The sequence below is a fragment of the Pongo pygmaeus genome, chromosome 21, assembly GCF_028885625.2.
Source record: "Pongo pygmaeus isolate AG05252 chromosome 21, NHGRI_mPonPyg2-v2.0_pri, whole genome shotgun sequence".
NCBI lineage: Eukaryota > Metazoa > Chordata > Mammalia > Primates > Hominidae > Pongo > Pongo pygmaeus.
The window spans coordinates 30948923-30974289 of NC_072394.2; the positions used below are offsets into that span (position 1 = coordinate 30948923).

Consider the following 25367-nt stretch of genomic DNA (forward strand, 5'->3'; position numbering starts at 1 on the left):
TGTACATTACCACAATCCCAATTTGTTTTATTTTTCTCTATTTTTTCATTTATTACCTTCTAAAGACTTATAATAATTATTTATTCCCCATCCCTATATATTCTGTCTCCAGGAGAACAGGTTTTTTTTGCCTTTTTTGTTTACTCTTGTATTCCTAAAGCCTAGAACCTGGTAAGTGTACTATTTACCTACTGCCTGGTACATAGTAGATGCTCAATAAATATTTATTGAATAAATGAATTAGTGAAAATAATGAGTATTTGTGGCCTTTATTGAAAAAATTATAAAACCATATTGAAAAGCATTAAAGAAGATCTACAAAAATGGTGAGATAAGCCATATTCATAGATCAGAAGACTCAGCAGCATAAAGACAAATTCTTCTTCAAATTGACATATAGGTTCATTGTAATATTACTTAAAACTCTAAGAGGAGTGTGGTGTTTACATGGAAACACAAAAGTCCAAAATATCCAATATTCAACTGAAGAATGTTCAGGGAAGGTGGGAGACTTGCCCTATACACTTGTCCTTGCATTGGTATTATAAAGATATAGTGATTTTAAAAAGTGATGATTACATAGGAGCTATCAAATAGATCAAAGGAATAAAATAGAGAGTCTAGGAACAGACCCACAAATAGCAGAAAACTTGTTATAGGACATAGCTGGTACTACAACTCAGTGGGAAAGGATGAGCTATTTAATAAATGGTATTGGAATAATTGGTAGTTCCTAAGTAAAAAATAATTACGTTGATTCCTTAATTCACACCATACCCCTAATTAGTTCCATAGGGATGACAAACTTAAATGTGAAAGGGAAAACTGTGAAACCTTTGGAAGAAAATATAGAAGAATATCTTCATGACTTCAGCCGAGAAAAAGAACTTTTTTTTTTTTGAGATGGAGTTTCACTCTTGTTGCCCAGGCTGGAGTGCAGTGGCACAATTTCGGCTCACCACAACCTGCACCTCCTGAGTTCAAGCGATTCTCCTGCCTCAGCCTCCTGAGTAGCTGTGATTACAGGCATGCACCACCACACCCGGCTGATTTTTTGTATTTTTAGTAGAGATGGGGTTTCTCTGTGTTGGTCAGCCTAGTCTCAAACTCCCGACCTCAGGTGATCCGCCCCGCCTCGGCCTCCCAAGGTGCTGGGATTACAGGCACGAGCTACCGCACCTGGCAAGAATTTTTTTTTTTTTTTTTTTTTTTTTGAGACAGGGTCTTACTCTGTTCCCCAGCTGGAGTGCAGTGATGGGATTATGGCTCACTGCACCCTCAATCTTCCAGGCTCAAGCAATCCTCCCACCTCAACCTCTGAGTAACTGGGACTACAGGCATGAGCTATCGTGCCTGGCAAGATTTTTAAAGTAAAATACAGAGTAAGGCCGGGTGCGGTGGCTCATGCCTGTAACCCCAGCACTTTGGGAGGCTGAGGTGGGTGGATCACCTGAGGTCAGGAGTTCCAGACCAGCCTGGCCAACATGGTGAAACCCCATGTCTACAAAAAAAATACAAAAATAGGCCAGGTGTCAGCTAATCAGGAGGCTGAGGCAGGAGAATCGCTTAAACCCAGGAGGCGGAGGTTGCAGTGAGCTGAGATCGTGCCACTGCGCTCCTCCAGCCAGAGTGAGACTGTGTCTCAAAAAAAAAAAAAAAAAAAAAGATATTTGTGGCTAGGCACGGTGGCTCATACCTGTAATCCCAGCACTTTGGGAGGCCAAGGCAGGAGGATTGCTTGAGCCCAGGAGTTCAAGACCAGCCTGGGCAACATAGTGAGACACTGTCTCTACCAAATATTTTTAAAAATTAGACAGGTGCAGTGGCATACACCTGTACTCCTAGCTCCTTGGGAGGCTGAGATGGGAGGGTTGCTTGAGCCCAGGAGTTGGAGGAGTTAGAGGGTGCAGTGAGCTATAATTGTGCTGCTGCACTCCAGCCTGGGCAACAGAGTGAGATTCTGTCAAAAAAAGAAATTAAAAAAAACTTGCAATGTACTACTCTGAGAAAGGATCAGTATCTAGGATTTATGAAGAATCACTAAGGCAGGCCAGGCACAATGGCTCAAGCCTGTAATCCCAGCACTTTGAGAGGCCAAGGCAGGAGTATCGCTTGAGCTGAGGAGATTGAGACCAGCCTGGACAACACAGTGAGATCTTGTCTCTAAAAAAAAAATAAATAAATAAACCAGGCATTTGGCACACATCCCTAGTCCCAGCTACTCAGGAGGCTGAGGTGGGAGGATTGCTTGAGCCCAGGAGTAGAGGCTGCAGTGAACCATAATCATATCATTGCTCTCCAGTCTGGATGACAGAATGAGACCCTGTCTCAAAAAACAAACAAACAAACAAAAACCCAGGTGCAGTATCTCACACCTGTAATCTCAGCACTTTGGGATGCCAAGGCAGGCAGACCACTTGAGGTCAGGAGTTCGAGACCAGCCTGGCCAACATGGCGAAATCCCATCTCTGCTAAAAATACAAAAATTAACAGGGTGTGATGGCGCACGCCTGTAATCCCAGCTACTCTGAAGGCTGAGGCACAAGAATCACTTGAACCAGGGAGGCTGAGGTTGCAGTGAGCCGAGATTGCACCACTGCACTCCAGCCTGGGTGACGGAGTGCAACTGTGTCTCAAAAATAAATAAATAAATAAATAAATAAATAAATAAATAAGCAAACACATTAAAAGATGTTCAACTTCAATAGTAATCTGGAAAATGCAAATTGAGACCATGACAAAATTCCCTGTACACCCACTAGATTGGCAAACGATAAGAAGTGTGACATTACTAAGTGTTGGTGAGGATGTGGAGCAACAGAAACTCAATATTGTGGGTGGGAGTGTTACTTAGTCAAACCACCTTGGAAAACAGTTGACATTAACTTGTTAAGATGATCATGTGCCTATCCCATGACCTGACAATTCCTGACCTAGTTTATATCCTAAACAAACTCTTGTACTTACTCAAATTAAGAGACACAAACAAGAATGCTCATAGCAGCTTTGCTTATAATAGCAAAAACTAAATACGACAAACTACAGCTAAACACAGCAAGATAGATACATCTTAGAAATATGCTGAATTTACAAAGAGCATTGCAGAAGGTTGCCGCAACATGATATCATTTTTTTTTATAAAGTTAAACTACACCTACACACTTTTTTTAGGATTCTGCAATCTGTGATGAATTTTTTTTTTAACAGCAAGGTCATGATAAACACAAAACTTGGTTTACCTGTAGGAGAGGGTTAGGCAGTGGTATGAGACTGGGGGCAGCTGGCTTCAGTGGTATTTCTCATGTTCTAATTTTAAGTTTGTTGGTAGGTTCACAGGTGTACATTGGTTATTATACCTTATAATTTTTATTTTATTTTTCTTTTGCATATATCATATAGGATATAATAACAAAATATTTTTCAAATGAATCAAACATTTAAATGTAAACAATGAAACCATCTAAATACTGGAAGCAACCACAGGATACATTTAAGATAATATTGGAGTGATAAAGGCCTTTCTAAATATAATGAAAACCCAGAGTATGTAAAAGATTTAGAAACTGGGCAAATTTCACCATAGGCAAAGTTAAATGACTTGAAAAAATATGGACATGCTCATGGGTAGGAAGAATCAATATCATGAAAATGGCCATCCTTCCCAAGGTAATTTACAGATTCAATGCCATCCCCATCAAGCTACCAATGACTTTCTTCACAGAATTGGAAAAAACTACTTTAAAGTTCATATGGAACCAAAAAAGAGCCCGCATCGCCAAGTCAATCCTAAGCCAAAAGAACAAAGCTGGAGGCATCACACTACCTGACTTCAAACTATACTACAAGGCTACAGTAACCAAAACAGCATGGTACTGGTACCAAAACAGAGATATAGATCAATGGAACAGAACAGAGCCGTCAGAAATAATGCCACATATCTACAACTATCTGATCTTTGACAAACCTGACAAAAACAAGAAATGGGGAAAGGATTCCCTATTTAATAAATGGTGCTGGGAAAACTGGCTAGCCATATGTAGAAAGCTGAAACTTGATCCCTTCCTTACACCTTATACAAAAATCAATTCAAGATGGATTAAAGACTTAAATGTTAGACCTAAAACCATAAAAACCCTAGAAGAAAACCTAGGCATTACCATTCAGGACATAGGCATGGGCAAGGACTTCATGTCTAAAACACCAAAAGCAATGGCAACAAAAGCCAAAATTGACAAATGGGATCTAATTAAACTAAAGAGCTTCTGCACAGCAAAGGAAACTACCATCAGAGTGAACAGGCAACCTACAAAATGGGAGAACATTTTCGCAACCTACTCATCTGACAAAGGGCTAATATCCAGAATCTACAATGAACTCCAACAAATTTACAAGAAAAAAACAAACAACCCCATCAAAAAGTGGGCGAAGGACATGAACAGACACTTCTCAAAAGAAGACATTTATGCAGCCAAAAAACACATGAAAAAATGCTCACCATCACTGGCCATCAGAGAAATGCAAATCAAAACCACAATGAGATACCATCTCACACCAGTTAGAATGGCAATCATTAAAAAGTCAGGAAACAACAGGTGCTGGAGAGGATGTGGAGAAATAGGAACACTTTTACACTGTTGGTGGGACTGTAAACTAGTTCAACCCTTGTGGAAGTCAGTGTGGCGATTCCTCAGGGATCTAGAACTAGAAATTCCATTCGACCCAGCCATCCCATTACTGGGTATATACCCAAAGGACTATAAATCATGCTGCTATAAAGACACATGCACACGTATGTTTATTGCCGCATTATTCACAATAGCAAAGACTTGGAACCAACCCAAATGTCCAACAATGATAGACTGGATTAAGAAAATGTGGCACATATACACCATGGAATACTATGCAGCCATAAAAAATGATGAGTTCACGTCCTTTGTAGGGACATGGATGAAATTGGAAATCATCATTCTCAGTAAACTATCGCAAGAACAAAAAACCAAACACCGCATATTCTCACTCATAGGTGGGAATTGAACAATGAGAACACATGGACACAGGAAGGGGAACATCACACTTCGGGGACTGTTGTGGGGTGGGGGGAGGGGGGAGGGATAGCATTGGGAGATATACCTAATGCTAGATGACAAGTTGGTGGGTGCAGCGCACCAGCATGGCACATGTATACATATGTAACTTACCTGCACATTGCGCACATGTACCATAAAACCTAAAGTATAATAATGATGATAATAATAATAATAATAATAAAAGAAAAAAAAAAAAAAAAAAAAAAAAAAAAAAAAAAGAAAAAATATGGACAACTCATCACAAAGAGATAATTTCACTAATACACACTCCTACAAATCAGTTCTTTAAAAAGTCAATAATTTACATACAAATAAGCACATGGTGGGGTGTTGTGGCTCATGCCTGTAATCCCAGCACTTTGGGAGGCCAAGGCAGAAGAATTGCTGGAGCCCAGGAGTTCGGGACCAGCCTGGGTAACATGGCAAAACCCCATCTGTACAAAAAATACACAAGTTAGCTGGGCTTGTTGGCGCGAGCCTATGGTCCCAGCTACTTCAGAGGCTAAGGTGAGTGGATGGCTTGAGCCCAGGAGGTCGAGCTGCAGTGAGCTATGATTGCGCCACTGCACTCCAGCCTGGGCAACAGAGCAAGACCCTGTCAAAAAAGAAGAAAGAAAGAAAAGAAAGAAAGAGAGAGAAAGAAAGAAAGAGAAAGAGAGAAGGAAGGAAGGAAGGATGGAAGGAAAGAAGGAAGGAAGGAAGGAAGGAGAAAAGAAAAATAAGCACAGGATATGAACCGACAGTTCACAGTAAAGGAAACACAAATAGCCTTTAAATAGCCCTGGTGGGCTCAACCTCACTCAGAGTAAGAGAAACGGAAATCACTGGGATACTGCTGTTTGCTTACATGATGGAGAAATATGAGAAAAAATAGTTATGGTAACCACTGCTTGTTGCTGCCATTTATCTTCCCCAAGATCACTTACCTTCACTCCATGAAGCTTTACTCCTGGATCATTATATACACCCTTGAACATTTGTCCCTGTCATAATTCTTGGTTATTTCAATGTCAGTATAGACAGATAATTATTCCAATGCACTCTCTTCTCCATTCTGTGAGCATCTTTTCTCCAATGATCTTGTCTCCACCTTCCCTGGCCACGCATTACCAATTCAACCCTTAATCACATCTGCAGGCAACCCATTCTCCATCCACCTAACATCCAGGTCAACCCCTGTCTCATATCTCAACTCCAACAATTCTTTGGCCCCATCAGAATCCATGTCCACACTCTCATCATACTCCTCTCTTTACCCAGCTTAAATCCTTCCATTTTTAAAAAATAAATATCCCCTTGCACATACATTTCACTCTCTGGCCCTCTCATGTTTCCTTCTACTCAACTGACAAACCCCTAACTCTGGTTTTATGCAACCACTCACCTGTTCTGCACCTGCACCTGTGCAGCTCAACATGGCTGGAGAAAGTTATCACCAAATTTATGATCATAAACGTCAAGGATACCCTCAGTGCCACTTGTCAATCACATGACATTCATCCCCCTGGTTCACTCACTCTCTTGGATAACTATATCACGCCCTCTAGTGTCTCCCTCTCTATCCTTATCTTCAACTGTTGACTTTGGTTCTCAGTTCACAGAGAAAACAAAGCAATCAGAAGACAACATCCAAGGTCCCACTTGGATATAGCCATTTATCCACTTCTGTGTCTATGTCTCTGTCTTCCCTGCTTTTCCATGGATGAACTGTCTATGCTCCCAGCTAAAACGAGCCTCTCTACCTGTGCACTAGGTCCCATCCCTTTTGCCACCTGAAGGATATTGCTTCAGCAATTCTCCCCTCTCTCTTGCATCCTCATTTTTCCCTTCCCTCCTGGCTGTTTCTCGTCAGCATATGAGCAAGCTATATTTTTTCTTGGCCCTACACAGTGCTCCAGACATCATCTGATTCCTTTGATCTCTTTAGAGCAAAACTCAAAGGAGTCCCTCTACTCATTGTCTCCAATCTCTCTCCTCCTGTTCTCTCTCAGACACAATCCTATCAGGCTTCTGCCTCTCCTCTCCACTGAAATGGCTCCTGTGACAGTCACCAGTATCCTCCTCATTGCTAAATCTAATGGTCAGTCCCTAGTCTTTGTTATCATATCCATGAGCAGCACCGGACACAGATGCCTCCTTCTTGGAACATTTTCTTATCTTGGCTCCAGGACACGACACTCCCCTGACTTCCCTCTTACCTCACTGGTCACTTCTCATTCTCTTTTGCAGGTTCCACATCTCCATGACCTCTAAATACTAGATACCCCAGGATTCAGTTCTTAGGCCTCTTCTGTTTGCTATCAACACTCATCCCCTCAATGATTTCATTCATTCAAATTTACATCTGCAGCCTGAACCTTTCTCTTGAGTCCCATCCTCATGTTTTCAGTGGCTTTTTCAGCTACTCACTTGGATGTTTAGTGAGCATCATAAACACAACATGCTCAAACCAAACTCCAGATCTTTCTCCTCCAAAACCTGCTCTTCCCCAAATCACTCCCTTCTCAGGAAACTCCATCCTTCTAAGTTGATCAGGTCAGAAACCTTGGAGACATCTTTGAATCTTCGACTCTCTCTCTCTCTCCTTCCATAACAAATCCTGTCAGTCCTGCCTATGAAATGAAATGTACACAGAATGCAGCCGCTTCTTACAAACTCCCCTATAGCATCCCTAGTCTCAGCTTCCACCATCCTTCACTTGGGCTATTGTACTGGCTTCCTAACTCATCTCCCTGCCTCGCACAGGTCATTGTCAACATGGCAGCTAGAGCGATCTTGCTAAAATATAAGGCAGGTCTTATGGCTCCCATGTCATGCCAAAGCCCTTACGATGACCCACAAGTGTGGCCTACATGCAGCCTATAAGACCCTGCATGGTCATGCCTTCCTCTGCCCCTTTCATTATTCCTGACATCATTTCCTCCTACTACCTTCCTTGCTCCAGCCACCTGGGCCTCCTTGTTGTCCCTTAAACACAGCAGGCACACTCTTGCCGAGAACATTCTTCCCCCAGATACATAAATACATCGCTCACTCTCTTACTTCCTTGAGGTCTTGGCTCAAATGTCATCTTTTCAGTGAGACCTTAAATACCCTAAAGCTTCCAACCTCCCTTCCTAGGCACTCCCAGATCTTCCTCAATGGCTTTATTTTTCTTAGCTGTTATCACCATCTAACATGCTATGCATTTTTTTCATTTAGTTTGTTAATGTCTATTTCCCCTACCAGATTGTAAGCCCGTGAACACAAGGCTTTTTGTCTGTTTTGGTCATTGCTTAATCCACAGCATATAGAAAAGATCTTGGCACAGAGTAGATGCTCAAGAATTGTTGATTGAACAAATAAACAAAAATACTTAATTGGCCAGAGTGTAAGGAATAGGCATTCTCAAAATTGCTGGTTTCAATGCTGTTGGTATAACCCCTACAGAGGTCAAATTGGCAGTAACTATCAAAACTACAAATGCACATATTCTTTGTCCCAGCAATTCTACTTAGTAATAGCCTTCATATAAATTTACACAAGTGTGAAATGACACATGGACAAAGTAATTCACTGCAGCATTTTTAAATCCCTGAAAAGGGATGAAAACAACAAAAATGTCCAGCAATAGCCGACTATTTAAATAAATTATGGCATACCCATAGAATGAAATATTTTGCATGGCAAAAAAGAATAAGGAGACTTCTTGTGTCCTGACGTAAACTCCCAGATCTAAATTTTTCAAGGAAAAAGAAAGGTGCTGAAAGTTGTGCTTCCTGCCACCATTTTAATTTAAATTAAATTAAATTATTATTATTATTATTATTTTAGACAGGGTCTCACCCTGTTGCCCAGACTGGAGTGCAGTGGCACAATCACAGCTCACTGCAGTCTAGACCTCCTGGGCTCAGGTGAGCCTCCCACCTCGGCCTCCTGAGTAGCTGGGACCACAGATGTACACCACCATGCCCAGCTAATTTTTGTGTGTGTATTTTTTGTTGAGACGAGATTTTACCCTGTTGGCCAGGCTGGTCTCAAACTCACAGGCTCAAGCAATCCCCCTGCCTCAGCCTTCCAAAGTGTTGGGATTACAGGCATGGGCCACGGCACCCAGCCACTGTCACCATTTTTATAAAAACAAAAGGAAAGGGTACAAAAAGAACATATAATTATTTTGTTATATATGCACAGAGTGTCTCAGGAAGGATACAATAGAAACTGCTAAGAGTGGTAGCTTATTTGGTGGGGAATGGATGGGTGGGAGACAGAGATGGGAGACAGTTTGCTGCAAACCCTTTTAAACTTCTTGAATTTTTGCACCTATGAATGCTTTTTCTATTAAAAGGAGAATAAGATATGGTTTATGTTCCTATATGAAATATCTAAAATATATTGTTACTAAAAAAATAACATGTACAGTATGCTCTACATAGGGGTGGAGGAAGACTTACTTTTCATTATTTACTGTTTTGTACCATTTGAATTTCGCACCTTATTTATTATGCATTTCCTCTTCAAAAAGAAGTAGGCCAGGCACAGTGGCTCATGTTTGTAATCCCAGCACTTTGGAAAGTCGAGGTGGGTGGATTGCTTGAGCCCAGGAGTTCAAGACCAGCCTGGGCAATATGGCAAAACCTGGTCTCTACAAAAAATTAGCCAGGTGTGGAGGCGTGTGCTTGTAGTCCCAATTACCTGGGAGGCTGAGGTGGGAGGATCACTGGAACCTCGGAGATTGAGGCTGCAGTGAGCCATGACCACACCACTGCACTTTAGTCTGGGCGACAAAACAAAACAAACACACAAAAAAGAAAATAAAGAAATAGAAATCATGGTGTGCAAATGCACTTGCACATGCATCACCTCGACAATTCTATGACCGCAACCTGCCAGCTCTTTCCCCACTTTTCCAGTGAAGGAAACCAACATTCAGAGAAGTCAAATCAGACAGCACAGGGATGAACCAGGAACCTGAACCTGGCTTTTGCTGACATGACCACACCGGCCACTCCACCTGGGCAGTTCCTGAGTGCTGGTTCCTCCCCTCCCTTCCCACCCCCCTCTCAACCTCCCTGCCCTCCCTGGCTCCTTCTCTCAGGGAGTCGGGGAAAGCAGCTCCAGAAAGTTGGCCACCTGGGGCCTCACTCGGGCCATGGCTGGAGGCTCCCTGGTGCCTGGCAGTTTCCCTCTCTGCTCAGAGCCACCCAACCTGGTGCCCCAGGGGGCTGCTCCGCTCCTCCCTTGAGCCTTGGTGCTCTGCGGTTGAAAACAGCCGCCCCTCCCCCACTCTCCTCTGAGCTTCCAGGCCCCCTCCCTGAGCCTGTACCTGTCAATGATGACGGGGTCTGAGGGCGTCTCATTCCGGTTGCCACAGCTCTTCCGGTCACAGCACCGGCTGAAGGAAAGATGAGGAAGGAGGGAAGGCGGAAGCCAAGGAAGGAGGGGGCCATGACAGTGTGTGAGTTGTGGGGGGCGCCCTGAGCTGAGGGTGCTGATGTCCTGTCTCTGGGTGTGGAATCCCTGGGTGGGAGGGGCTGACTCCCAGGCCCTTGTGGGAGAAAGGCTGTGGGCTCCTCCACAGGGACCCTGAGAGCCTAGCCTGGGGATGAGGCTGGCCAGAGACCCCTGCCCCAAAGGCACCTCGTTCCTGGAGGACCCAGGAAAGGGCAGGCTGCAGGTCACCTACAGGGTCTCTCTCTATGGAAGCACAGTCTACGCAGAGACAGGAGCTCAAACGGTGAGCTCATGAATGACCACAAAGTGAATCTTTTTTTCTTTTTTTTGAGACAGAGTCTCATTCTGTCGCTCAGGCTGGAGTACAGTGATGTGATCTTGGCTCACTGCAACCTCTGCTTCCTGAGTTCAGGCAATTCTTGTGCCTCAGCCTCCCAACATAGCTGGGATTACAGGTGTGCACCACCACGCCTGGCTAATTTTTGTAATTTTGGTAGAGATGGGGTTTCACCATGTTGGCCAGGCTGCTTTTGAACTCCTGGCCTCAAGTGATCCGCTCGCCTCGGCTTCCCAAAGTGCTGGGATTACAGGCGTGAGCCATTGTGCCTGGCCAATGGATGGCCACAAAGTGAATCTGCCCGTGAAAGCAGCATCCACACCAAGAAGTGCTGCGTGGCCAGCAGCCCAGATGCCGGTCATGCCTCTTCCTTGTCACTCCCCTTTCCAAGGGTAGCCACAGTTCCAACCACAGATTTATTTATTTGAAATTTATTTTACTTTATTTATTTTTTTAGAGACAGGGTCTGGATCTGTCACCCAGGCTAGAATGCAGTGGTGCAATCATAGCTCATTGCAGCCTTGAACTCCTGGGCTCATGCGATCCTCCTGCCTCAGCCTTCCAAGTAGCTGGGATTACAGGCACCTGGCTACCAACCACAGATTTCAGAACCCTGTTCTCTTTTCCGTGCATCAGGAACTGCCTCCGAGGACCCTGTATGACTGGCATCTCCTGGGGAGACCTTACTAGAAATGCCAAGCTCTGGGATAATGGGGAAAAGGGAGCCAAGGGCTGTGCATCCCCTCACTCCCACCCTGCCCCGCCAGAGAGCTGCCCTAGGATTCAAAATTTCCTCAAAGATTAGCTTCTGAGCTAATCCCAGAGGCCTTCCCAGGCCCTGTTCCCGCAACCCCAGCAGCCCTCCCCTGAGCTTTATTAGCTAAGCTTCCCAGTGGCGGCAGGAGGCCTCTCTTACAAAAACACTCAGAGAAGCCACATAAACAGGCCAGGCTAATGGGGCCTCAAGGACCCTCTCCTCAGCCAGTGCTGTGCCCAGGGGCCTCACCCCTCCCTTCATCACCTGCCACCAGGCTTCTCCAGGGAGCAGCAGCAGAGAGCAGCCAGGGGCAAGGGCAGCGAGGGGGCAGGGCCTGGGTGGAGTCCTCGGCAACGCCTTGGCAGAGGGTCGAGGTGTGAGTGACATGGCCATCTCACCTGCACATGATCTCATGGGTGAGCAGCACTCGGCACATTTCGGGGTTCTTGTCCTGCCCCTCATAGATGATGGCCTGGGGAGAGGGAGGTGCACAGGCTGGAGGGGAAGGAGGCCCCTCCAAAGTGCAGGTGGCAGCACAGACAGACCTGGCATCTCCCAAGCCTAGGCCCAGGGAGACCCTGCCCCAGGGAAGAGCACACCCTCTGCCTCGCTCTGGGCTGCCCAGGCGGAGGATAACCCCTCCTCCCAAACCAGACCACCACCGGCTGGCAAGAATGGTATGAAGTCTGCAGATTCTGTCTGTCTGTAGGTGGCTCTTTCCAGAGCTGGCTCTGCTTGGGGCAGGGGGTTCCTCAGGGTGCCAGGACAAAGGTCAGGTGGCTGGTGGGGTAGACATACTCCTGTGCCCACCCAGCACCAGGCCCCTCCCCTCCCCCAGCATCCTCCTGTGTACATCCGCCATGTCCTGGCAGACCTCTGCTTCTGTTGAGTGTTGTCCTTCTCAGCTATCCCTGCCAGCCCAGTTAGCTCCGAGGGCTGCACAGCTGCCTCTTCCCGCTAGATACCTATCGCCTCTTCCCCCATACCATCCCCAGCCCAGGCTTGGTCTTCCCCTGGGACTGCTGCATCACCTCCTCACCAGTCTTCCAGCCTCCCTCTGCCCAGAAGCAAGAAGTGAGCTTCCTAACTGCAAATCTGCCTTCCCAGTTTATAACCCTCTGTGCCTTCCCCCATTTGTGGGATCCCTCTTTCTGTGGACTTTCTCGAACCCCTTCCACACCCATCCCCTTGACAGTTCCACTCGGCACTGCCTGGCCTGCCTCCCCCAGCCCAGTGGCCATGGGTATTCTAGAAACAAACCATTCTTCCCTCTGCCCTGGGATTGGGTGGAGGCTGCCAAAAGACCCTGCCTGTGTAGGAAGCCCAGATCTCCAGCTTGCATTCCTAGCCCACTAATCTGGCCCATTTGAGACTCAGCCCCCTCCTTGCCAGCATGCACAGCTTCTCTGAAAAGCCCTGAGATTTGGGGCCCTGTGTTGGCAGAATCCATCAGGGCCTGTTCAGGTTTCAGTTTCCTCCAGCTCCTTATGCTGGCCTCTGAGCCTCCTTCCCATAACCGTCACATCACCAAGGTGCTGAGGGTCTGCAGTGGAAATTCCCAGGGCTGCGCCCACATCCCCTTTACTGGAAACATGCACCTTCCCATGGCTGTGGCTGATGTCGGCTGCAGAGGGCTTTCTCCTGAGAACTGCTCTCAGTGGATAGGAACTGCCTGGTCTGAAAATGTCTGGGAGGTTACACGCTACCCTTAGGAGTGGTTCCCAGCCAAAGACTAATTGATACGGGGTACAAAATCCTGGTACTTGCTTCGATGGGGGACACGTCTGGTGCCATCCCTTCTCCAGAGCTCCCTGTGCAGTTTTCTGTCCAGCTTGCCTCCCTCCCCTGCTCCTAGGAGCCCCTCCCATCTCCCCAAATAAACTACCTGCACCTGAGTTCCCATCTAAGGCTGGGCTGCTAGGAAACATGACCCAAGCCAGGGTTTTGTACAAATATTGTCTTTTCTAGAACAGAGGGCAAGAGCCACACACCCTCCGGCATAGGTTGGGGCAGGAACTGGGGGAGCTAGGCTGATGGGGACTGAGGGCATAGGGAGATGAGGGCAGGAACAAGGAGGCTCACTCAGACCAGGGGGAGGCAGGGTCCGGGAAGACAGTGGGATAGACCTCAGCACCCCCTGCGCTGACTCACCTGCTTGGACATGGAGTCGATGAGACGCACGTAGAGGTCTTGCTCCGTCCGAAGTCCTAGGATGGGAAGATGGAGAGGGCTTGCTGCCGGGGGAGCATGTGCAGCCTCAACGACCAGACCACATCACACCCTCCCCAGCCCTGGCATGTGGGGCATTAGGTGTCGCATGATGCTGCAGTGCCCAGACTTCAGGGGCAGGGCTGGGTAAGGCAGGGGCCTCCACTCACCATTGTTATACACCAGCCGGAGGCGGTAATGGATCCCATTGTTAGTCTTTTCCGCCCCGGGCTCCTGCAGGGACAAGATGGGAGGATGATCGGGTGCTCAGGGATCCTTCAGCCTCCCTCACCCACCCCTTCTCCTAACCCCAACTTCTTTCCCACCCTTCCAGCCACTCAGCCAGCATCCATCCATTCATCTGCCCCAGTGTGTGTGTGTGTGTGTGTGTGTGTGTGTGTGTGTGTGTGTGTGTGTGTGTGGTTGGGGGTTCCCTCCCGGGGCCAGTCCCAGCCAAGCCCACGAGCCTCTCACTCGGTCCTTTTCCACGAAGTCGATGAAGGCTGTGCGCTCCACCTCCACGGGCTGCCCCTGCCGGTCGTACATGGCCAGCACGAAGTGGAAGAAGTTGGATTTCCTGAGGTTGGAGGGAGGCTGCTTCTCAAAATGTGCTCGTGCCAGACCCACGCCACTGTGGGAGGAAAAGAGCTGGAAAACCACTGGAAAGCCCCCCAGTGAGAAAGACTCCAGCGCCTCGGGCCAGGCAGGCACGCTGGCCAGGACATGGCTCCAAGATGCCAAGAGTTTGGGCAAAAAATCCAACTAGACAGGCCCTTTCCAGCCTGACCAGGGCCATCTCACTTCCAGATAGAGGTCTCTCAGCACTGAGGGCACCCCAGCCTGCCCCCTGGAAAACAAGAGGCACAGTGGTGACTGCAAAGGAGGAGGCCCTGTCAGTCTCCCTCCCAGGCTTTTCCCTGGGCAGCACATTTTGCAAGGCCAGTCTCAAAAATCAAAAGTATGAACCAATCCGTCTTTCTGACCAGAGGCTCTTGTGACTGCCCTTTAGGGCTTCAAGGAGACCTGGGGGGCCCTAGAACAAATATCCCACTAAACCCCAGCCCAGGCTGAGGCTGTCATGAGCCTGTGGTGTTGCCTGGGGAATGACGATGTCCATCAGACCCTTGGAGGCATCAGCCTGGCTCAGGACCACTAGTCTGCCTGGCCTGGGCCCTGGCTGAAGGTGGGGAGCACCCCCAAAGTGTAGAGGAACCTGTCTCCAGGCTTTGGGAGAGACAACCACAGGCTCCCTTGGGCAGGAGGAACTTCTCTTCTGGCCTTGCTAAGGGATCTCTCCTGGCTCATCAGAAATCATGCCCAGAAGCAAGGCCAGAGTGAGAGCAGGAGGAAGGCATTCCCTCTTCCCCAAATAACCCCTGCATCCCAATGATACACCAAGCACTGGACACATGGCAACAACTGGGGCTGGGAGCAAATGCCTGGAAGAGGGGATAGAGAGAGAGGTATAACATCAGACAAAGGGGCAGGTGCCCCCCGAAAGATGTCCATGCAAAAAAACTCGAGAAGCAAAGGAAGAAAATATTAATTCTTTTTATGGGAGATGAAGGGAAGGCTTCATGGAATGGTGGCTTTTCCCTAAGTCCTTGAGGAATAAACAGGAGCTCAACAGATGAACAAGGAAAAGGGCAGAATAAACAGCACAAGGAATGGCTGGATGTGTAGAGGCTGCTGCTGTACCGCAAGTGTCAAACAGTGAAGTGAAAGGAGGAAAGTTTGTACTGGAAGTTCGTGCCAGATCATGGAAGGACACAGACACCAGGGGAAGGGGTTAGATTCTCTTCTCTGAGCCACAGCCTTCCAAAGTGTGTTCCTTAGATCTCTCATGGCTCCAGAGCCTCCCTTGAGAAAAGGGTGCTGTGGCCACAGACATGGGTGTATTTGGGGGGCCCTAGGACACCCTCCAGGAATGTACCCTGCTTGAGTTGGCTAGGGCTGGTGCTCTGCATGTGTGGGAGCCAGCCTACAAGATGGTTCCCAGTGAGCCCCACCGCCTGGGATTCATGCCCTTAGTTAGCCCCATCTTGTATTGTGTTGGGATTGGCTTGTGAGGTCAATAGACTATGGCAGGAGTAATAGCATACAACTTCCAAGGTTAGACCATAAAAGCACTGCAGCTTCTGACTTGTTCCCTCTTTTGGATTAGTGATTCAGGGGGAAGCCAGCTGCCATGTCTTGATGACACTCAAGTAGCCCTATGGAGAGGTCCACAGGGAGAAGAACTGAGGCCTCCTGCCGACAGCCAGCCCTGACTTGCCAGCATGAGCGACCTTGGAAGCAGATCCACCCGCCTCAGTCAATCCTTCAGACGACTGCGGCCCCAGCTCTCATCTTGCTGCAGCCTCATGAGAGGCCCTGATCCAGAACCACCAGGCTAGTCTGCTCCCTTATTTCTGACCTCAGAAATTGTGTGAGATAATAAATGTTTGTTGTTTTAAGTTGCTAAGTTTTGGAGTCAGTTTTTTTTTAGATACAAATTTGAAGACTTGGGCTCAAGACCTGCCCCGCCTTTTTTTCTTCAAGGCAGGATCTCACTCTGTCACGCAGGCTGGAGTGCAGGCTGCAATCACAGCTCACTGCAGCTTCGACCTACTGGCTCAAATGATCCCGCTCCCTCAGTCCTCCAAGTAGGTGTGACTACAGGTGCATGCCTCCACACTCGGCTAAATGATCCTTCTGCCTTGGCCTCCCAAAGTGCTGTGATTACAGGCATGAGCCACCATGCCAAACCTGGAATAATTTTTTTTAAGACAGGGTTTTGCTCTGTCATCCGGGCTGGAGTGCAGTGGCATGATCACAGCTCACTGCAACCTTGAACTCCTAGACTTAAGCGATCCTCCTGCCTCAGCCTCCCAAAGAGCTGGGATTACAGGTGTGAGCCACCATATTCAGCTTGGAGTAACTTTTTTTCTTTTTTTAAAGACAGGGTCTTGCTCTGTTGTCCAGGCTGGAGTGCAGTGGTGTGATCTCAGCTCACTGTAGCCTCCACCTCTGGGACTCAAGCAATCCTCCCACCTCAGCCTCCTGACTAGCTGAGACTACAGGCATGCACCACCATGCCTGGATAATTTTGTTTACTTTTTGTAGAGATGAGGCTGGACTTGAACTTCTGGGCTCCAGCTTTCTCCCATCTTGGCCTCCCAAAGTGCTGGAATTACAGGTGCCAACCACTACGCCTGGCCAACTAACACACCCTGCTTGCCTGACTATGGAGCACTTTTGTTGAGGGTCATGGTTTGGGAAACATGACTAAAGCCACTAGAAAGTTTTGAAGCCACGCAGGGCTTAAAGATGCTATGGGGGAAAGGAGGGTGCAGTGTAGGGGACAAGTGAGAGGCTGCTGCAGGATGCAGGGGAGCGGTGAGGATGGGGAACTGCCTTGAGGACCACTTAGGTCAGCTTGTCCAGGTGCCCATCATGAGCATGCTCCTGTGACAATGGCTGCCACAGTCACCACTAATTACTATTTTTCTTCATATAACTTTAAATCAATTTATTCTTTTACTTGGCTTCAGGCTAAGCCATAACACCTGGGATGTCATGGGCATGAGGGACTTGCTATTGTTTTACACATACAAATTATAATAAATAGTAAAATGGAAAATGTTTCCTCCTCTTGAAAGCTTGCCCCAGAGCCTCCCTCAGTAGTCCACATGAAATGCTGACTTAGGAGACAGAAGCCGTAAGTCTTCTTGTCCCTGATCAAGATGAGGGGAGGGGACCTCCAATATCTTTTTTTTTTTTTTTTTGAGACAGGATCTTGCTCTGTCACCCAGGCTGGAGTGCGATGGCACAATTATAGCTCACTGCAGCCTCAACCTCCTAGGCTCACATGATCCTCCCACCTCAGCCTTCTGAGTAGCTGGGACTACAGGCATGAGCCACCATGCCCAGCTAATTAATTTTGGAGAGATGGGGTCTCACTATGTTATCCAGGCTGATCTTGAACTCCTGGGCTCAAGCGATCCTCCTGCCTTGGCCTCCCAAAGTGCTGGGATTATAGTCTTGAGCCACTGTGCCTCAACACCTTTCTTCACCTTTCTTTCTGACCACAGATTCTTTTTAGAGATGCTCCTTTCCCTAGGGAATTCACTGTCCCTCCATCCTTCCCTGCTCCCTCCACCCCCTCACCCTCAGGCTGCAGTCCTTTCAAGTTGAGGCCTTGATCGCCCCTCACCCGCTCCCCAGCCAGCAAGAGGCAGGGAAGCCCTAAGAGGGCTTTCGATCACAGCAGGGCCCTGATTACTGTTGATGAATATGCTAATGAGGCCTCAACCCTGAGCTCCTCCCTCCTGCTCCCAGGACCAGCTTAACTTGAACTCCACCACCGGGGATGGGTTCCAGGACCACCTAGTGGGAGAGAAAGCCAGAGGAGATGGGTTTGTGAAGCACTCCCAGGTCCCTGTGGCTTTTATCCTGTCATCTAGCCCAGCGAAGGGGCCTGGAAGGCTCTCAGGCAGCGGGGAGGGAGGCTGTAGAGAGAAAAGGAAGCCTTGCCAGAGGAGTGGTGGGTGCTGAGAAATAATGGAATCTCCCAGACCACTGGACATGCCCTTTCTACACAGACACCCTGCAAGTGCTCAGGCCAAATTCCAGACTGGTGCAGCATAAATCAAAGACGCTGGCCTGAGCTTCCTGTCCCACCCAAATATCAGCCATTCCTGGGCCCTGGCTGCCCCCCCAGCTCCTGCCAGGCTGCTGAGGACCTGACCTGGGAAGTATGGCATAAGCCCCAAGCCAAGCTTCCTTCCCAGGGCTCAGCATCCCTGCAGGAGGGGATTACACAGGAGCAAGGGCACAGGGACCTGGGGAGGGGGAAGACAGCAGGTTCCCCTGGGGTCTCTGGGCCACTGTCTCCTGCCAGCTGGAGACATGGAGGGGCTGCCCTGCTTTGTGTGCCTGTGCCCTGCCCCATAGCAGGTTTAGGCTCAGTCCATTGCCCCCAGGCAGCCCAGAGCGAAATCCTGCCCTTCTCCAGCATGGCTCAGTGGGTCTGAGGCACACTCATCCTCCCAGGGTCACACCCACCCGTGGAGCAGCACTGGTTAGTTTACAGCTGCAGGACAAGATCCGTGCCATGGACAACAACAGGGCAGTGTTAATGACAGCCCCAGCCCCTTCCAACCAGAGGACTGCAGAGTGGGCAAGAGCCCTGCAGCGCATATGGGGCTGCCCCTTGCCTGGGAATGTCTCCAGCTCACCCTGTTCATAGCCCTACCAGGCCTGGAGAAGCTCAAGGCAAGACGAGCAAAAGATACTTCCTATGAACAAGAGACGGAGAAGGACACGAGGAACAGCATGTTGTGGGGAATAGGACTCAAGAGCGACAGAGGCAGGTGTGGACGGTGCCTCCTTCTCCTGATTGACCCCAACGTGCAGGAGGTGACCAATCAACACTCGTAGAATGGAAATACAAGTTCCAAAGAGAGAGGGCTGGGGAAGCGGAAGGGGAGATTTCTTATTCCTTGGGGGTAGCTGATGCTCTTGTAATGAGAAAACAAACCCAGACTAAAGAACAGAAAGAAAGAAACATAGAGACTCAAACAGCTCAGGAGGTGCTGAGTGGTCTGAGGGCTCCTGATGGGCACATCCTGGGTGCAGATGCGTGGGGACACAGGTGGGAGGTGGGGACCACTGTCTGCTCTCAGACTGGCTTAGAGACAGAGAGATGTGGACCAAGGCCAATGTCTTTGATCTCATGGTGCTGCTCCAAAGTGGCGCTGCCTAAGACAAACATTGGGGTGTGGAGAGAAACTGCAAGTATGTCTTTTGATATGTATCCTTAATCTAAAAGAAAGAAAGGGGGAGAGAAGGGGGAATAGAGCCTCTGAAGCCTGGAGAGGCAAGTATTTTATTTGGGTTCCCCTAGAAGCAGACCTAGGCACAAGGATTCAAATACCAACAGTGTATCTGGGCAGTGATTCAGAAACACTGGGGGTTGGAGGTGAGACAAAGATGAGAAAGCAGCCTATAGAGGGTGCATTTTCAAGTCTCCACTGTGGGCACCTGGAGCTCCATCCCATGGGGAACTCTGGAAACAGCATGGAATGTGTGCCTCAGCATTATCCCACCAGAGGGATGGGTGAGGGAGCTGGGGTATTTATCCACCAACTCCAGTCAGTGACTGGTGGAGGGCTTCTATGGCTGTTACTTCTCAGGTACTTCTGAGCTGAGCAGAGCAGGTTCTGGTAGCCTGAGCAAGTCCTCAAGCAAAGGGAAGCAGCTAACAGCAGGAGAGGCAGACCCTTGACCAAGGGTCCTGAGGGGATGTGGGTGGGTACCAACTGCCAGCCATTCAGAGTCCTGGGGTACGATGGATGCCAGCAAAGCTACAGCCCCAAGGGCCTGGGTGCAGCTTGGCAGGTATCAGTTTATGACAAATACAAGTAAGAACTGCCTCACCTGGCACATGTACTGCTGGCGCCCATAATTCAGAAACAACTTATTCACTTAGCATCATTAGTGAACAAACCATGCCACATAAGCGCCTTTTCCAGAGAAATGCAGCTGAGTGACAAAATCAGCCACATCAACCACTTTTGCAAGACTGCAAAATGAATTATACATTTCCTTGCTTTCTTAAAAAGATTGTTTCAAGCACAATGTTCAAAACACTTTCTTCTCAACTCCAGAGTGTCCTGAGGCAGTGGGACATTTGCCTCTGTACTAAAGAACCCAGATTTGGGAAGAGAATATGCTCACTTTTGTATTTCCACTGTGCCCCACTCACCTCCTTCCCATCTTTCGTTCTTAAATAGACTGAAAATTAAAGGAGACTGTTTGAGACACCAAAAAAGATTTACGTTGCACAGATGCATTTTGGTCAGAGTCAACATGCTTTGTAGTGAGCATGGGTGTGCATGGACTTCCTGAGCACTGTTAGGAATCCAGGTTCAAGCCAACACCAAGGGCAACTTGACCTTCACAGCCTAGGTCATTCAGGTGGACTGTGCTCCAGAGTGTATGTGGATGCCTGTGGGGAGATGCCAGAAGCTGCAGAGGTGTCTGACTGCTATTGCTGGGGCTGCCCAGCAGGTCCCGGGAGATGCTCCTTTGCAAGGCTGAGCAGGACACCAGGGCCCTTTTCACGGCAGCTGCTTTCCCCTGCCACAGCATAACTATCTGGTACAGACAAAGCCCCCCTCACAGTCTCTGTTCTCTCTTCCCCAGGCCACTCACGGCTCTTCACATCCTTGACTACATGCTTGTTATAAACGTGAGCAATTTAACCACAGCCAGCTCAAATCCCACAGAGGACAAGTGACCGAGGCCGGAGCCTTGGCCTCCTCTCAGAGGCACCCCCAGGTGTTTTGCCTTCCCTTCTCCCCACCAAATCCTAACTCTTGGCTGCCTTGGTAACTCAAGGTTTTGAGCCGTGCCTTGCCCTGGTCCTAATTTGTCTTTGAGTCTGGGATGCTGGGGCTACAGGGGACAAGCCCTACTTTCATCAGTAATGGGGGGAGGCTCTTTGTTGACACCCCTCACCCCAGGAAGTGGAAGGAGCAAAAACTCCTGCATCTCATCCCTTTTTGCAGATTTCCCCAAAGTCTCTCTTTGCTAAGTCCAGCTCTTCTTAGCCCCATCCTGACAGGGCTCCATCAGTCCCTTTCCTCTACATCCCCACTTCCTCCAAGCATCCGGTTGGCCCCTGCTTTCCCCTGCAAGCATCCTCTGGACCCAGGGACTGCTATGATGATCAAGGCGGGCCTGGCCTTCCTGCCCCAGACAAGATCTATTGGCCTGGCCCTGCCCAGCCCCTGACATGCCAACCCCTGGCCATGGTGCAGACTGGGGAAGATAAAAGCAGCAGCCCAGTGGAAGATTAAAGCAGCAGCTCAGTGGGGCACACCCACCTCAACAATGCTTGCACAGGGAGGACCTGGTGGCTGCAGGCAGCTGCCCAGAGCCTGTGTCCAGATGGTCCTGCTGGAGATGAGGTTTAGGTTTGGGTCTGGGGAGGGTCCCTATCCCCTCTTCCCACTGCCCCAGCAGCTGCCCTGCTCACCTGCCCCAGGAAATTGGCACAGTGACCAAAGTCCCTGAAGGCTGGGGAAAGGGAAGGGGAAGGATCTCACAGGCCTGCTCTCCCCCTCTTCTTTTGGCCCTCAATTCTACCCAAAGACTCCCCACTCCACTGCTCTCTGCCCACCCTCTCGCCACCCACCCACAGGCCTGCCTGCCAGGTCCCAGGCTGAGAATCGGCTATGAATTATTAAAGCAAACAAAAGCATTTCCTAGCAGGGATGCTAGCCTGCAGCTGCTTACAGGAAAGGCAGCCCCAGCTGGCCTCCCTCTCCAGGGCCCTGCTAGTGTGCAGGGACCAGCTCCAGTGGGAGGGCTGGCCTGGGTCCTCCAGGGGTCTCCTCCAGGGGGAGGTCTGGCCTGGGCCCCCCAGAGGTCTCCCCAGACTGGGAAGCACATCAGAAGGAGAAGAGAGCTACTTCTGTGCTGAGTGTGCCAGCAGGAGGACTTGAGTCTTCAGGGAAGTCAGGGGAAGATGGGCTGGGGCTGGGCAAATGGATCTCAGAGATAAAGTCCTGTCGGCTCAGGGCAGGGGCAGGGGTCCTTGTGCAGACTTCCCTGGTAGGAAGAGGGCAGCCCTCTCCACCAGCCTTCCCATCCCTATTGCCTCCAGTTTAAGGGTTTGCAGCCCCTCTGCTCTCCCTACCCCCCCTTTTTTTTCTTTTTTCTTTTCTTTTTTTTTTTTGAGACAGAGTCTCGCTCTGTTGCCCAGGCTGGAGTGCAGTGGCGCGATCTCGGCTCACTGCAAGCTCTGCCTCCCAGATTCACACCATTCTCCTGCCTCAGCCTCCCGAGTAGCTGGGACTACAGGCGCCCGCCACCATGCCCAGCTAATTTTTTTGTATTTTTAGTAGAGATGGGGTTTCACTGTGTTAGCCAGGATGGTCTCGATCTCCTGACCTCGTGATCTGCGCGCCTCGGCCTCCCAAAGTGCTGGGATTACAGGCGTGAGCCATTGCACCTGGCCCTCCCTACCCCTCTTTTGCTCAGAACTTCCTTCCTGTTGGCAGAGCCTCCCTCACTGATCTTAGCTGGCCTTCTGAGCCTTTTCCTCTCCACCCACCTTCTGTAAAATCTTGGCATTGTTGTAAAAGTCAAGCTGTAGAACTGGGCAGGAGAAGCTGCTCCAGCAGCTGATTCCTGGGTCAGGTAGAACCTGGAGTCTTCCAAAGTCAAGAAGGGAACCCAACATAAGGGGACTTAGGAGCCCTCTGAGAAACACTACTGCTTCCTCCGGCAGATGGTCATCACCCCCATCCCCCATGGACTGCCTGAGCCTGCCCTGGGTGCTGTGGACACAAGGATGAATGGACCGCTACCCTTGCCTTAGGGGAAGGCCCCAGCTGGCGGGGCAAGGACTGGGACAGGCAGAGAACAGCAGATGCTGGCCTATGGTAAGCATTCACAGGCAGCACTAAAGCCACTCCCCTGGGCAGGGTGGGAGGGCACAGAAAGAGCAGGTGCCGGGGTCGGTGGGTGTGGGAGGAAGTCCTGAGGCTGGTGAGACTTAATCCAGGGGATGTTCGGGTGCTGAGGGCAGAGGGACTGTTTCAATAGACCATAGCACTTACTGGAGGCACAGCTAATTCTCCAAGTATCCACTGCCTGCCAAGTATCATGCAGAGGAGGCTGGGGAGGAAGGCTGGAGTCAGACCATGATAGGCCTTGAATGTTGGAGATATCCATGAGGAAGCAGTGGGGCTTGGGGGTTGGTCACTTTATTTTATTTTATTTTATTTATTTACTTATTTATTTTTGAGGCACAGTTTCACTCTGCCACCCAGGCTGGAGTACAGTGGTGCGATCTTGGCTCACTGAAGCCTCTGCCTCCCGGGCTCAAGCAATCCTCCCACCTCAGCCTCCCAAGTAGCTGGGACTACAAGCATGCTTCACCACGCCTGGCTAATTTTTGTATTATTAGTAGAGATAGGGTTTCACCATGTTGGCTAGGCTGGTCTCGAACTCCTGGTCTCAAGTGAAACGCCCACGTCGGCCTCCCAAAGTGCTGGAATTACAGGTGTGAGCCACCGCGCCCAGCCTGGTCACTTTATTTGTAATCGGAGAGAGACATGATCAGAAAAAAGTACTTTGGAAATACTGCTTTGGTCCCCAATGCAGGGAAGATGGTTTTACGGGAGTGGTGAATGGCTGGGGCTAGGCACAGGGCCAGGAGGCTGAGGTGGTAACCAGGGTGCAGTTAATCTTCAAGCCAGGGAGGAAGTGGGTGGAGGGCCAGGGGGTTTCATTGCTAAAAGTGGTGGCTGAGGGCACTGAGATTGGGACTAGGACACGGAAAAGAACCTTTCTAAGCCGTGACAATCAGGCAACTGTGGGGTGAGGCTGAGGAAGGTGTCAAAGCTAACTCTCGGATCCCGGGGAGTGTTTTGGGAAAGCACTTCCGTGAAAGTTTCTGAGAGATGAGAGGGAGAGAAACCAGGCCGCGATGAAGGCGGAGGCAGCGCAAGGGGGAGGAATTTTCATTGTTGCTGTTTTGGGATGAGAAGACCTGCGCAGAGGACTGACTGAGGAACAAGATACAACTGTAGTGATGACAGACAACACGGGGAAGATTGGGGAGGAAGGATGAAGCAGCTCCCTCTGGGACAGGGAGGAAAGTCAGCCGAACAACAAAGCGAGTGGGGGCTCCTAGTCTATGTCCTGAGACAGAGAAGTCTCCAAACTTGGGGCTTAGCAGACCGAGCCTGAAGAAAGCCTGTTCACATTGCGGAAGCCCTCTGCATCCCAGGAATGTGGCCCTCACAATGTGGGGACTCAGACTGGACACCCCAAGCCCACTCAGCCCCACTATGCGCAGACACCACTGCCGTGGCCCATGCTCTGGGGGAAGCCTTATCCCCACACTTCTTGAACCCCACGCAGTCTCCAAGGGCACTGCCTCCTTCACGTCTGCTTCCCCTTCATCAGACCTGCCTCTGGGTAAGCACAGAGGGAAAGGCTGCAGAGAAATGGAACCTTAACTCCCAGAGGCCCCCGTCAGCACTCCTCACCCACTCTTACAAAGAGCTCTCGCCACACAGCAGGTGGTGGGGACAAAGAGGGGGCCATGTTAAGAAACTGGCCTTCTCAAGTTGAAAAAAAAAAAAAGCCAGAACTAACAGAAGAATAGGCAGGAGATGGAATTGTAAGCACAGCACAGGAAAACACAAGTTAATGGGAAGAAAAATAGGAAGGAAATACACTAAAATGTTGACAGTAGTTGTATTAGAGAGGAGGGACTAAATTTTTTATTTTCCAAATTTTCTAGAATATAGCTATATCCCTTGTAAAAGTTTTGGAAATTAATTCATCCACAAGACCCTTTCTCTTCCGGAAGAGATCAGCTCCAGAGCCCCCCAGCGTTCCCTCCTGACAGCCAGGAAAGGACCGGCGTGCAGAAACGGCTTCAGTTTGCGCATGAAGCGCGGTGTGTGTCTGTTACACGGTGAGGTTGAGGCGTCCTCCGGGGTGTGAATGTGGGCTCCTGTGTGAGGCCCGGTCTGCCCTA

General features: G+C 49.3%; 1 protein-coding gene across 3 annotated transcripts in view; it reads right to left on the reverse strand.

The window, feature by feature from the left end:
- The window catches only part of EBF4 (EBF family member 4), a 69573-nt gene that overhangs the window by 42248 nt on the left and 1958 nt on the right, over positions 1-25367 (reverse strand). For all 3 annotated transcript variants that reach the window (XR_008496049.2, XM_054466642.2, XM_054466645.2), the window contains exons 3-7: positions 14297-14453; positions 13993-14056; positions 13766-13821; positions 12013-12086; positions 10393-10461 (exon numbers count right to left, since the gene is read on the reverse strand). Coding sequence is in view for 2 of the 3 variants with exons in the window: in XM_054466642.2 (XP_054322617.1) it covers positions 10393-10461; positions 12013-12086; positions 13766-13821; positions 13993-14056; positions 14297-14453 (420 nt within the window). In the remaining variant the exon portion in view is untranslated. The remainder of the gene's footprint in view (positions 1-10392; positions 10462-12012; positions 12087-13765; positions 13822-13992; positions 14057-14296; positions 14454-25367) is intronic.